At 47.3% G+C, this 15,176-nt stretch overlaps 1 protein-coding gene across 5 annotated transcripts in view; it reads right to left on the reverse strand.

Annotated features, from left to right (window-relative positions):
- Positions 1-15,176, reverse strand: part of LOC135825216 (mucin-2-like) — a 39,561-nt gene that overhangs the window by 5,836 nt on the left and 18,549 nt on the right. For 4 of the 5 annotated variants that reach the window (XM_065337953.1, XM_065337952.1, XM_065337954.1 and 1 more), the window contains 5 exons: positions 14,816-14,920; positions 14,450-14,575; positions 12,685-12,789; positions 4,383-4,514; positions 3,913-4,041 (listed from right to left, as the gene is read on the reverse strand). In XM_065337953.1, the coding sequence (XP_065194025.1) occupies positions 3,913-4,041; positions 4,383-4,514; positions 12,685-12,789; positions 14,450-14,575; positions 14,816-14,920 (597 nt within the window). The remainder of the gene's footprint in view (positions 1-3,912; positions 4,042-4,382; positions 4,515-12,684; positions 12,790-14,449; positions 14,576-14,815; positions 14,921-15,176) is intronic. The other variant, XM_065337955.1, reaches the window with a different exon arrangement.

The following is a 15,176-nucleotide window of genomic DNA, read 5'->3' on the forward strand; positions in this document are numbered from 1 at the left end:
TACCAGGCTGGTCGCTAGTCACGGTGGTCTTTAGTTACAGGTTTTACTGTATGTATCAATTTCAAAGTGCCATGTGAAGCATACGCTTTGTTGCAAAAACGTATTACACTGAGTAGTTATGCCAACCTCGGTATCATGGTTTGATACCATTTTTAGGGTTGTGATTGCTTAAGACCCACTATGCTCACCGGATATTGAAGACCCACCATCATTAGTCAATAAAGAGGTTCTGCATAACGAATTTCGTTGCATTTTTTTGTCACTGTGAGCACGCAGCGAAAACGTGGACAGATGTTCGTCGAAGTGGGCGCGAAACTCGAATGTTCAGCGAACAAATTTTTCGTTGCCCTTTTGCTTCACTCCGGATACCCTTTCTACGTACTGACTTGCTTTGATCTGAGTCGATTTTAGTTTCTATCTCCGTGGCACGTCGTTCAGTGTGGTAGCTTCAGCTTACGATGGAAGGTCTTGGACGGCGTATGGCGATGGAAGATGATGGTGTGGATCCGCTGCAGACTCCCGCCGTGCAAGCGCCAGTTCCAGTCACTCCCATCCCAAGTACATAAAGTGACACTTCAGGTGATGGTTGTAGCGTCTCCTCCAGACGTACTCTATCCAGCACGGCGGAATGCCAGCGCCTCCAATACACTATGGAGATGGACCTCATCCTGCTTCGGCAGCTGCGCTCTCACCCGCATCCTTTCGTCCGTGGGTCGAATGCCATGGAAAACGTTGCGCTGGAGCTTGCTGCGCAAGATGCATCCCGATTTAGCTCCGTCAACGAAAGGGGTGAGGGACAGGGCGATGAAGCTACTGGACCACCATTGCAAAGGCGACGCCTCGAAGAAGCGACAGTAAGATTAATTTGTTAGTGCGTTTTGGTGCATTGTGGTTTGTGTCAAGAAATGGCTGCTGGTGATTCATAAACAATAGTAAACATTTCATGTAGGAGCAATAAAAGACCGTTCATAGTCAGCTGAGATGGCATAGAGACTGAAAAACTTAGAGGACGGCATGGAGTGGGAGGTTCCATGGTGAGACCCTCTTGTGAGGCAATTCCCTATGCATCTCCAACAGTCCATGTAATGACAGATGATGCACACATTTATCTGATTTGCGCTCAATTCCATTCGTACTATATGCATTTCTGTTTTGCAGAACCGCATCAGCGAGCAGTACACCGAGAAAGACCAGCTGTTGACAGAGCTGAAAGACCTCTACTCTGAGAGAGGATTGGCCAAAGAGAGGTCAGCACAAGCCGCAGCGACAGAAAGGGATCATGCAATTCAAATGCGGGATGATGCGTGCGAAACCTTTTCCAACAAAAGTGCCGGCCCTGTTACAACCAAACCTGCAGCGGATGGCAAGAAGCGGAGGTCCGGCCAATTTTTGGATAGCCTTATTGATTACATGGAGAAGAAGGATGAGGCCAAGACCGAACCGGAGAAAGAGCGTCTGCCATTCAAGAAAGAAAAATTAGACTTAGAGAAGCAGCGTTTGGAGGTTGATGCAGAGACAAGAAAGGAGGAGCTGCAGGAGTCACAACGGGAGAGGGGGGCAAGGACAAGAAAGGATGACAAAGACCGGGAGGAACTGCAAGATCGAGAGAAGACAGACAGAGAAGATGCACGCCAAGAGAGGAAGATGATGATGGATTTGATGAAAACAATGATGGAAACAGTGAAGAAGTAAAAGTCAAGGACGAACTGTCGCTCACAGAATTTGCATTATTTTCACACAGCAGTCTTTATTCCACATAGAACTAAAGTACAGAACTGCATGCCTCATTTGTTCCTCTCTGCTTAGCCCATCTCCCTATGTGAAGTACGGCAAGATATCCGTAACTCAAGACAGCCGTGCTTATCGATCCTCATGTGCTACTGCAGTAATTATAATAATGGCTATACATGCATGCATGCTCTCGACAGGTACATTCAGGCAGCAGCTTTACCAGATAGTGTTCACTGGTACATTCAGAAGTTCCATAATGTATGAACATAGCAGCACACTCACACACTGTGTGTGTGTGTGTGTGTGTGTGTGTGTGTGTGTTTTGTTCGGATAAACTACAACTACTACAGTGTAATCATACAGTGAATGATTTATATATAGCTCATGCTGGGACGAAAAGGACGAAACAGTTCTGTCCGCTGGTTGAGTAGCTCATCATTGCAAATACTCGTTCAAACTGGGAGGGCTGACTCCGAAGAACTTGCTGGTTTTGTTCCCATAGCGTGCAATTGTATGCAGATTTGTGAAAAGTGTAGCGACAAAGTAGTAGAGAGCCACTGGCTAAAGCAACATCTTCTGCTGTTTTTTCATGTCGATATAGGCCCAGAGTGTAGAAATTTCTCCAAAGGCCCACTCCACTGCTATTCTCACGTTGCTGAACCGCGTGTTGAAATCACGCTGTGCGGCTGTCAGTGCTGCACCCTGGAAAGCCTTCTGCAGATACGGCGACAATGGGTATGCCGTGTCTCCATACAGTGCATACGGCACTCCATGTGGGTCGTCCATATGTGCGGCCAACTGCTGCAGGAGTCCACTCTCTGCCAAGACACCAGCATCATGCCTCCTCCCCTCCACTGGACCAAAGAGATGTGCGATGATGCTGTCAGGTGTGACCACTGCTTGGTACTTCAGGGCATGCACTCGTTTGTGCCCGTTGTAAAATTGCTGCTGGTCTCTGACAGGACGGCATATTGGCCTCACGGTCCCATCAATAAAACCCCACACATGGAGATCGGGGCCGACTTTCTCCGTGATTTTTGTGGAGTACGTGGCAACTCTCTCTGCGCTGAAGAATCCTTGTGTGAATGGATCTTTGAGCAGATGGCCCCATCTCCGCCACTTCCACATCAGCATTGTATTGAAAATCAGCGATAGCACAGGCTTTGAACGCCCAAATTCATCACAGAGGTCAGATAACCGGCTGGGATAAGACAGCCGTCGGAGAAGAACCAGCAAACCCTCCATGCCACTCCACTTGGTCCGGCAAACTGGAGATCTATAGTTCTGCGGCACCTGCAGCGCAAAGTATAGGTCTTTCAGCTGCTGGCCAGTAAAGCGGAAGCGCCTGATGCACGTCTCATCATCCAGACTTGCGATGTCCAGACGCATGGGCACAATTTGATGACCGATAAGCATACCTCGAGCAGCTGCATAATGAATTCCAGTGACCAGAAACAACAATTCATCCTGCTCGAGGTCTCCGTCATCGAATTCCAGTAGCAGGAAACAACACAACAACTCCTCGTAATCATCTCCTATATCCACCGACATCTCTCCTACACCTACGCGTGCACGGCCACGCCATGGACACCACTTCACGACTCAAACAAGTAAATTAAGAGGTTTCGCAGTCAGAAAGTCAGAAAAAATCAGTGCAAAAGCAGCATTGGAAAAGCAGCGAAAATTGCGCAGCAAAGTTTCGTCCTGCAGAACCTACCGGCGTTTGAATTTTCGCGCTTCAAATTTCGTCACATTTTCCGTCATCAGCAGAGACGAAATTCGTTATGCAGAACCTCTTTATTGTTGATGGTTGATTGAACTGTGCTTTTGACTTGAATCGCTTCCTAATAGGTGCATTTAGGGATTCAAGCTGAGAAGTAGGATATCCCCAAAATGAGATACATACCCTTACATCCACAGTGCAATGTTTATGCCTTTTGCATGTCGATCCACGATATTGCAACTCTTGCCATGCCCCCTCACTGTTACTGTTTTGGCATGGCTGAAATAGGGTACTTCGAAGTAGCTGCATGATATCTTATCTCTGGCGCTGAAGCACAGAGTGTTATAGATTTTCGCTCCCTAAACATTTGCACACAGTAACATGTCACTCAAAGGCAACAGTACCACTCCTGCATATGGCTGCTTGATATCCCTATGGGGAACTCCCTTTATGCTCACCAGATGCAGATGCAGATCCATCTTCATCGGTTGCTGGTGAAGTTTGTTGCGACTGTCCCGGACTTTGATATATTTGGCTTTTTCTTAGGTCTGGCACTGGTGGTGTTGGGGTGGTCATACCTGACAGACCTGGATTGCACAAGACATAACCATGACAATATCTCTGTACTCCCCAAGGTTCTTGGATTCTCAAGGTTATGAGGGCCTCTTTTACGAGAAAACAAAGTACAATTCAATGTGCCATCAGAAAAGATTAGGGTTCTCAAGATGCCCCCCCCCCCCCCCAATTTCTCATTCCAATCAATATTCATCAATTCTTCAGTGGTTCCAATAGTGTTTAAAATATCGAATGGAGGCCCGTGATTCAAGAGTACTGACTGTAGAAAAATTCAATGACCAAATTTGATGTACAACAGTACAACGAATGGGCTTCTCCTATAACATTGGGGAAGCCCCTAGCTTGATCTTACCAGGAATTTTTGATCCTTGTGCATTGGCTACCGCCGGAATTCTTGGGAACTGTCCTGGATTTTGCGATGGTTGACTTTTTTTTTGGATTGGAACTTGTTGCGCTGGTGTGGTTTTGCCTGCCACCTTTGAATCTGCACGGACATTAACATAATAAATCACCTGCATTACACACGGTCACTGCACATGGTGTCTAGATTATCAAGGGGATTGCTTAAAATGGTCTCAAGCACTGAGTGTGCGACGGTACATGATGAAGGGAGGGATACCTGCCCCAAGTGAAGGTGCGTAAAGGAATTTACAGTAAAGAAAAAAGGACCAAGAAACTGCAAGTTAGGGTATAATGTCCAGTACCACCTGTACTGTCAGTAGCGTGGGTCAATGTCGTGCAATGTTATCACATGAGCTGATTGTTTAGTATCTGGTGGTTTTAGTGCACATTATAGCCTGACTTGCAGTTACTTGGGCATTTTTTCTTTACTGTAAAAATTTCCTTGGCTTTCTATCCAAGTCTATTACATTAAAAGTAATGGAAACTATTGTCAATCGCCAATTATTGATGAACCATCTCGAGCGCCAGCAGCTCCTCGTTCCCCACCATTTTGAGATCTGTAGGGGTCTCGGTACGGCAGACGCACTGCAGGCGCTTTTTAACTTAACGCCTGGGTGGCCATTGTTTGCCAAGGCGGCATGGCACGAATTCTCCCAGCTTATATACCTGGGGCCTTTTGGGAGCGGTTTTTCCAGGCTTACTGCTACCCACAGGCACAAGGGGTACATGGATGCAGCCAATGGGGTCGTTCTGGGCACTTTTGCCAGTGGTTGTGAGATTTATTCACTCACCTACACCGTTAGGCGCTGCATCTGCCGCTAGGATTTACCGGGTGTAAGCGGCCGTCGTGAGTTCCCTTCGGGAACGGACACGATAATTTACTTTTTACTTTTTGACCGGGTCTCCCACGTGGGCCTCCTCTGCAAGGTCAGGGAGCTCGGCATTACTGGCACTCTCCATAGCTGGCTATCGTCTTATTTTGACGGCTGTTCAGTGCTCAGTCGGCGGGCCGATTTCTTCTCTCTACCAAATATCTGCAGGGATGCCCCAGGGCAGTATCGTGGGCACTACGCTGTTTAATATACGTGAATGACGCTATCGATGTTCTTGTTGGCAATGCTAAGCGTGGGGCCTACGTGGACGGTACGACACTATACATTTTAGTATCCTCAGCACAGTGCCCTCGGGTCGCTGCACAGGCCTTGCAGATATCTACGAACCGCCTGCACTAGTGGGGTTGCCGGTGGAAAGTGTCGTTCGGACCCACCAAGTCACATGCTATGACTGCTATCCTCCGACGCACTGACCTAGACCTACCCCCAATCCTGTTTGGTAGTACACCTGTGTAATGTTCTGGGACATTATTATTATTACAGTAATGGTCAAACCAAAGCACTAACAAAGACAAAACTAAAGACCAATAACCAGGAACATAAAGCACAGAGAAAGGGAACAAAACAGATACACATATAAATATCGTACAAGATACTATAATAGTACAATACTATAATAATTATAGTATTAACCAGGAGGCCTGCAACATCACACTCCTCCTTTTCTTGAAAGTCTACAACTACAGTCCATAGAAATGCTGACCATAGCAAACTTCAAAATAGCATTTCAACAAACTAAACGAGAGAGCTTGGAAGCTCAGGGCCCTATGCTATGCTTTTTTGCCTTGATGACCTAGACAAAAAAAGCATAGGGATGTTATAAATTCTTATAAGTTTCTACTTTATGTTTGAGACATAACCTGGGATTCGAACCCGCACTATCGCCATGCATGCATCCCCCGATACACTTCGCATACATACTAATTCTTCCAAGTTGCTTGACGTTATGATCTTGTATTTGAAAGCCCTATTTGAATATGCATTGTGGCCAGCCGTCTTTGAATGTACGGTACGGTATGGGACAGGTACGGGGCAGGTACGGTCGAGGGTAATACGACACCGTCTACCGCCTTGATGACGGAAAAAAAGAGAAGGGATGTTATAATTTTTCAATTCTCCTAATTTTTAAGGCATTACCAGGGATTAGAACCCGCACAATCGCCCCACATGCATTCCCCCATACACTTCGCATTCATACTCATTCTTCCAAGTTCCTTCACGTTTAATGATCTTGCGTTTGAAAGCCCTATTTGAATATTGCGGCCAGCTGTAGGTGGCCAACTGTGTTTGATGGTACGGTACGGGACAGATACGGGATAACGCCAGGCGTCACACAAACACACAAACAAACAAACACCAAATTAAAGCTGTGTGGACCCTGCCTAGCGGCAGACGTTACTGAAGTAACGTCTTCTGCATAGCTACGGGAATAAACAAAAATAGGCTGTCCAAAACGCGATGAATAACCAAAAGCGTTCTATCAATCCATGTCATAAAATATGTAAGTATACAGTATAACGCAAGCTCAACCATTGTAAGACGAACGACCAGTCGAACACAACTGTCACACAGCCTAGTCAATGCAGAACAGAACAAGGGCCGGACAGGTTCCTTAGCATTTCACGCTTAACCTGTCTGACCTGCGGGGCTCCGCACGACGCTGGGGTGCCTCTTGCACTTCGGGGCTAGGTTCAGCTGGATGCTGCTGCCGGAATGGTTTCGTGAACTGTACGTTCCTCGGCACAAGCTTCCCATCTGGTGCCTGGACCACTATTTGGTCCCCATTCCGACTAACCACCACATGAGGTTGGTGATGGAATAGTGTGTCGACCTTCGACCGTGTCTCCGAACGCTTTAGCAGTACCGAGTCACCTATCTGCGTTGACTGGCTGGTGGCATGGTTGGCGCCATCTGCAGAGTCACGCATACTCTGCTTACGCTCGCTGTCACGATCTCTGACGGCCTCGTTTGTCGCTGGTTCACCGAGGGCTGGTAACTTGCAGTGCACTTTGCGCCCAAACAATAACTCAGCTGGAGCAACTCCGGTGGTGCTATGTGGCGTTGAGCGGTATGCCATCAAGAATCGTTGAACCCCCCGCTTCCACGTCTTTCCTTCCGCATATGCACACGGATCACTTTCATCAGGGATCGATTTTGTCGCTCAACTTCACCGTTAGCTCTCGGCCACAGTGATGTAGTACGAAGCTGTTGAACACCACACTCATGTAGAAACTTCGCAAGCCCTTCCGAGTTGAACGCAAACTCGTCGGGATACCGTGGCGGCTGAACTGGGCTTCAATCATCGGAATCACAGCTTCAGCTGAGGTTGACTTGACCACATCTACTTCGAAATATCGACTGTCGACAGCCAAATGCTGCCATGGCGCATCTGGAAGAGGAGTGGACTTGACTGGCGGTGCATTGGCTGGCGCTGCAACCACTTGGCAGGCATGACATGACTTGCAGAGCTTCTCGGCCTCGCTATCCATGCCTGGCCACCAAACCTTGGACCGTAGATGCTCTTTCGTCTTCACGATGCCCTGGTGGCCCTCATGTGCCAACTGCACGGTCTGGTGTCACAACTCTGTATGGATAACAATGCGTTGACCTCTGAGCACCACCTTGCCAACAACAGTCAATTCTCCTCGGACCTGACGGTATGCTGCTGGCAGACCATCCCAAGATCCGTCGTGAAGGCACTTGCGAACAGCAGATAGCTCTTCATCTTCAGCTGAGCTACGTTCAATCGTTCTGATACCGATAGCGATGGGTGCTGCTGTCTGAGTGATAAGTCTAACCGACTCTTCATCACTGCTGATTCCTGGATCTGCCGCTGCAACGGGCAGGCGAGATTAAGCGTCAGCGATGTTCGTCTTTCCAGGAATGTGCTTGACTCGATAGCTGTACGGCTGTAGGTGCAGGACCCATCTCTCAATCCTGGCACTGGGCTTGGATCTTGCCCAATAAATCACTTCCAGCGGCTTATGGTCGGTGCAGAGTGTAAACTCCCTGCCTAGCAGATAGGTGTGAAATCGTTCACACGCCCAGACAATACCAAGAGCCCCTCGCTCGGTCTGCGAGTACTTCCGCTCTACCGCTGACAGTGATCTGCTCGCATACGCAGCTGGTCGCCAAACACCGTCCTGCTTCTGGACAAGCACAGCTCCGAGCCCAACTGGACTGGCATCCGTCACTAACTCGATCGGCGCTTCAACATCATAGTATGCCAGTGTTGAGCTGGACACCAGTAGTCGCTTCAGGTGGTCGAACGCTTGCTGTTGCTCTGTAGTCCACTTGAACTGAGCTCCCTTGACCGTGAGGCGACGCAGTGGCTCAGCAACTGTAGCAAAATCAGGGATGAATTTTGCACTGAAACCGGCTGTACCGAGGAAGCTTCTTACTTCCGACGCATTGCTGGGCCTGGATGCTTCCGCCAAGGATCGTATCCTTTCCGGAGTTGGCTGTATGCCCTTGTCAGATATCTGCAAGCCGAAGAACTCAATGGAGCTCTTAGCAAACTCACACTTTGATGGGTTGACTGTGAGGTTGACCTGCTGCAAGCGATTCATCAATGCATGAACCCTCACATCATGCTGGTTCAGTGAGTCCGCATGTAGCAAGATATCATCAGCTCCGTTTCTGCACCCGGCCAAATCCTTGATCACATCGCTGATGATCTTCTGGTAAAGCTCTGGTGCTGAACTTATACCAAATGGCAGTCAACGAAACCGGTACAACTTCCCATTTGCAGCAAAAGTTGTCAGGTAGCGGGACTCTTCTTCCAACTCTACTTGGTGAAATCTCCACTTCAGGTCAATCTTCGAAAACACCGTGCTGCCATTGACTTCATGCAGCAGCTCCTCTGTTGTTGGCATTGGATGTCGTTCTCGGACGATGGCTTCATTGACCCGGCGTAAATCCATGCACAAACAGATGTCGCCATGCTTCTTTGGTGCTATCACAATTGGGCTCACCCACGGCGTCGGGCCCACAGCTTCTTCAATAATTCCTGATTGCTGTAACTCCTGAAGTTTTTCATCCACCTTGGTTTCATACGCATAATGGTATCCTACGCTGGCGTTGGGCCACAGGTGGAACTTCAGAGTCTACATGAAGACGTGCTTGGTAGCCAATTAACTTGCCCACACCACTGAACACACCAGGATACTCATTCTTGATTTCATCGTTGATACTGGGACTAGCTGTGGCGCTACCAACTTGATTCACGTCAGGTAGCACCAAGGCCTTCAACTTGAGTGCAGTACTACGTCCCAGCAAGAACTCTCCATCTCCTCTGACGACGATCACTTCGTCCTCAGTGCGCTCTGAGCCGCATTGGAAAATTGCAGTAAACTTGCCGACGACATTCAGCTGGTGTGCTCCATGCGCGAAAAGCTTGCTGGTGCACTTCGTCAAAGTGACACCGAGGCCTTGCAATTGCAGCTGGCCCAAAGTTGATTCTCCCAACAAGTTGCATGACGCTCCAGAATCGACTAGCACTCGCGACGACACACCATTGCGGCTGACATCGATAGAGGCCTGTGTCAAATTACTTCCTCGCACACCAAACACAAAATCGTCTACATCTTGAATTTGAAGTGACCGTTTATGCCACACTTTCTACCCCTTTGGCCACGTGCAGGACAGTTCCGGTCGCGGGCGAAGTGGCCAACTAATTACTTGTCCACAGTTGTGACACTCTGGCCGTGCACAGCATTCACACTTCCTGGTGCAGCTTCACCCGTACCCGTACCGTACGAACTGGGCCCTCCGTTGTTTCATACTCGCGCCTTTTTTCAAGGCCACAGCCAAAGTGAGGTCGTCGACTTCTAACAATTTCTTTCTGAGGCGATTGTCCGATATCCCTATGAGCAGCTGGTAGCATACATGATCCTCCATGTCAGTGCCATATTCACAGTATTTGCCTTGCCCAAGCAAACGGGTCGAAAACTGAGATACTGTAGAGAGGTTCTGCAAAACGAAAATGTGTACGAACTTTCGCTCCACGTCACGAAGTGAGAAACTTCGCACGAACTTTCGCAACTTTGGACGCGAAACTTGCAGGGAACGCGAAATGAACTTTCGTAGGAAGTTTCGTGAGATTAGAGAGGTTCCGGGGTACGATTTTCCGTGCCAAAGTCCGTGTGGGCGCTACGGATTTTTTCCAGGCGTGCTCCATACGATTTTTCGGCACGGAGAATCAGTGTGGACTGGCTTTCACACGAACCATGTTTCGTATGGAGATTTTGCGTCATCGGGTTCAGAAAGATTTTTCGCGTACAAATTTGGTACGAGAAACATCGATTTTCCGCGGGAAGTTTTGATTTCGGTACAATTTTTCAAAATGCAAAGGCATAGCGCGGGAAGGTGACGTGTTTGCGATCGTAACCTAGGCAATGACGGCAAACACATAAGTTCCGTACTCCGGAACATTTCACTGCTCGAAAACGACGTATAAAAAATCCGTAGCGCCTCTACGGATTTTGGCACGAAAAATCGTACTCCGGAACCTCCCTATTGGGTCATGTCGACATGTCGTACGTTCACTTGGCGCGTGCAAACTACGAAAATATCCAGAACACAAAGTTCGTGCGAAAATTCGTACACATTTTCGCAAGGCCGGTCGCGAAACTTCGTTCGAATTTTCATTGTGCAGAACCTCTCTTGTTTCACCACTCCGTTGTGACATCTGACGAAGCTTATAACGTTCGAACTTCTTGTTGGCCACGAACTCAAAAGCCTTGTCCAAAGCACTCACAGCTCGCTCGAATAAATTGTCGGTGTCCTCATACTCTGTTAGCGTTTCGAATTTCTCCTGTACTGGCATACCAGTCAAGTACAGCAACAGACTCCTCTGCCTCTTCGCGGATGTTATGTTCTGCCCATCCACATAGTACTGGACTGATCTTTTCCACCTGCGCCATCTTGCAGAAACTTCATGGGCAGGACCCTCGAGATCTAACGGCTCCAAAGCCGGGCCTACTCCTGTGAGGGTCATTGTCACTGAGGCCTACTCAGGTCATGTATATGACTATAACTATTAAATCTAGTTCATCTTCGTCGCGCATGTAATGTTCTGGGACATTATTATTATTACAATACTGGTCAAACCAAAGGACTAACAAAGACAAAACTAAAGACCAAGAACCAGGAACATAAAGCACAGAGAAAGGGAACAAAACAGATACACATATAAATATAGTACAAGATACTACAATAGTATTATTATTATTATTATTATACGCATTACCGCGTTGAAGTGTAGCAGCAGTATGCTGCGTCCACAGCTTCGCTTATGCAGAACAATAGTACAATACTATAATATAGTATTAACCAGGAGGCCTGCAACTTCACACCCTGTACCGGAGGAAACCAGCATATCAATGCATGGAGTTCGATTTGACTCGAAATTGTCATTCACTAGTCACATCAGGGCCGTGACCATCCGCGCCCAGCAGCGCCTCGGCGTTCTCCGACGGGCTGCATTGACATTGCATTGCCCATGGTACCTCAAGGTGATCTGTTAAGATGTTGTCAATCCCATCACTATTTATAAGTAACTACCTTACTAAGGAAACGGTCTGGCAGCAGAACAATAGGGCATGAATTTACGTGATTCAAGAGTGGTTACTCTTGATAATTATATGCAGAGCTCACTGACTTGTCAGTTTGAGCACTCTGGCAAGGTACGTTCGGGCCTGATTGGAAATTTTTATTTCCATTGCTATCAGGTTCGGCCTCATTTCCTCTGTGCTGCGCTGATGAGTTCAAAAAGAACGAAACAGCATGCTGTCCGCAGATTGAGTATTTCACTCCTGCTCTTGTAGCAGTTGAGCACTCTTGCGTGGGGTAGTGCCTTTGCTGTTTGGGTTATGCAGAGCTCACTGACTTGTCAGTTTGAGCACTCGGGCAAGGTACGTTCGGGCCTGATTGGAAATTTTTATTTCCATTGCTATCAGGTTCGGCCTCATTTTCTCTGTGCTGCGCTGATGAGTTCAAAAAGAACGAAACAGCATGCTGTCCGCAGATTGAGTATTTCGCTCCTGCTCTTGTAGCAGTTGAGCACTCTTGCGTGGGGTAGTGCCTTTGCTGTTTGCGTTATGCAGAGCTCACTGACTTGTCAGTTTGAGCACTCTGGCAAGGTACGTTCGGGCCTGATTGGAAATTTTTATTTCCATTGCTATCAGGTTCCGCCTCATTTCCTCTGTGCTGCGCTGATGAGTTCAAAAAGAACGAAACAGCATGCTGTCCGCAGATTGAGTATATATTATATATAAAATTCCATTGCCGTTAGCAGAACGGATGTGATCCTGGTAATTATTATATATATCATTGGAGAAACCCCTTGTTTAGACTTACCTGAAATGTGAGATGCACTTGGATTGGTCACTGCAGGCATTCCTTGAACTTTTCTTTGGACTGTTACTGGGTTTGCTGGTAAGGTTGTGCCTGACACATCCGCATCTGCGATAAAAATGACAAATTCCCTACATTACACATGATCTGTACGTTCTCAGGGGATTCTGCGGGCCGCAACCATTAGACCATAATGAAAATATTTATTCCCATACCTATGCAAAAGACGTTACTTCAGTAACGTCTGGCGCTAATGGGCCATTCACACTACGCCCAAAACTTGACGTACGTGACGTTTTCGTCCGGATAGCCATGACAACATGGAACGTTGCGGGAAAATCGTACTCTTGATACGAAAACGTAGACGACCTATCCAGACCCCTGTACCGAGTTTCGTTCTATCGTTCCCAGCAGTTTCTGTCCGAAAGAAACTGTACACACAGCTATATGAGCAGCGTGTGCGTGCCTGTATGAATGCACCTGCATGGAAACGACGTCTGCCAGTACGTCGTATTCCAAAACGTGACGCGTAGTGTAACGTAGCATGAATAGCCTACAACGAGGGTCCACACAACTTTAATTCCGTGTTTTTTTGGTTTGTTTGTGCTATCGGTATGCCTGGCGCTATCCCGTACCTGTCCTGTACCCTACCATCATAGAAAGCTTCAGCATCCCGTACCTGTCCCGTACCGTATCATCAAAGACAGCAGCTGGCCTGAATATTCAAATAGGGCTTTCAAATGCAAGATCATAACGTGAAGCAATTTAGAAGAATGAGTATGTATGCGAAGAGTATCGGGGGAATGCATGCAGGGCCATAGTGCGGGTTCGAATCCTAGGTTATCCTTCACTACAGTCCATTCATCGGAAATTGGCCCGCTGTTTTTTTAAATTTCGGATTTGGGCCGAATTGAGGATCAAAAACCCACTTTAAATCACAAAAATCTGGGTTTGAGATCTGCTTCTCCATACATATTTCCATGGCATACCTGTCCTAATTTTGTAAAACCTGGCTGAATTTCTATTTCCCTGTTCTCGGACTTTTCTGGCCTCAAATGTGGCAAGGAGTAATTGCACCGGTCACACAATGCAGGATGTACTGTTGTTTTCACGGTATCTACAACTATGTGAGAGACATACCAAAAAGTTAGGGTGCCAGTTTCCAATGAATGGACTGTAGTCACATCACTGCCGTGACCATCCGCGCCCAGCAGCGCCTCGGCTTTCTCCGACGGGCGGCTCACATTCTAACGCCAGCTGGCCGAACGACTGTCTACAAGACATTCTTGAGGCCCCTGATGGAGTATGCCCAGCTTGTGTGGATGGGCGTGCCAGCCAGCCACATCCAACGTCTGGATAATGTTCAACGCCGCGTAATCCGGATTATTGGCCCTGGTGCAATTCTCTCCAGTCTGGCTGTCTGCCGGACTGTTGCTGCACTCTCGTCCATTTACAAATTGCATTTCATCACTGGTACTCCTCAGCTACTTGCTGTATTGCCACGCATCAAGTTTCTCCAGCCAACCCCAGAACCAGGAACGAGCACAATAATGCCACTAGCCACGCCTATCAACTGCATCACTCATCGTCCATTTTATTACAATTAATCCCAAAAAATTATTCCATTCGTTCTAAGAATCGTGATTCCTAAGCTGGGAAAAATGCATAGCATAGGGCGCTCGTGTTACAATGTCAAATCAGATCTGCATTCCATACAATCAATATGTTGCTGCATTATATGACTAGGGGGAACCCCCATTATCCTCACCAGAAATATAAGATCCATCTGTATTGGTCACTGGTGAAATTTGTTGCAACTGCCCTGGACTTTGAGATGTTTGACTTTTTCCATGCGCTGGCACTGGTGGTCTTGGAGTGGTTATACCAGGCAGATCTGATTTGCACACAAAATAAAATTAATTGAAAAACAACATTGCATTGCCCATTGTACGTCATACCTTATATATAGGAAACGGTCTGGCAGCAGAACAATACCGCATGAATTTACGTGATTCAAGAGTCGTAACTCTTGATAATTATATAAATTGTCAAAATTCCATTGCCGTAAGCAGAACGGATGTGATCCTGGTAATTATTATATATATCATTGGAGAAACCCCTTGTTTAGACTTACCTGAAATGTGAGATGCACTTGGATTGGTCACTGCAGGCATTCCTTGAACTTTTCTTTGGACTGTTACTGGGTTTGCTGGTAAGGTTGTGCCTGACACATCCGCATCTGCGATAAAAATGACAAATTCCCTACATTACACATGATCTGTACGTTCTCAGAGGATTCTGCGGGCCGCAACCATTAGACCATAATGAAAATATTTATTCCCATACCTATGCAAAGACGTTACTTCAGTAACGTCTGGCGCTAGCCAGGGTCCACACAGCTTTAATTTGGTATTTGTTTGTTTGTGTGTTTGTTTGTGTCACGCCTGGCGCTATCCGTATCTGGCGGCAAAAAAGCATAGGATGTTATAAATTTT

This window comes from Sycon ciliatum, chromosome 9 (assembly GCF_964019385.1).
Source record: "Sycon ciliatum chromosome 9, ocSycCili1.1, whole genome shotgun sequence".
Taxonomy (NCBI): domain Eukaryota; kingdom Metazoa; phylum Porifera; class Calcarea; order Leucosolenida; family Sycettidae; genus Sycon; species Sycon ciliatum.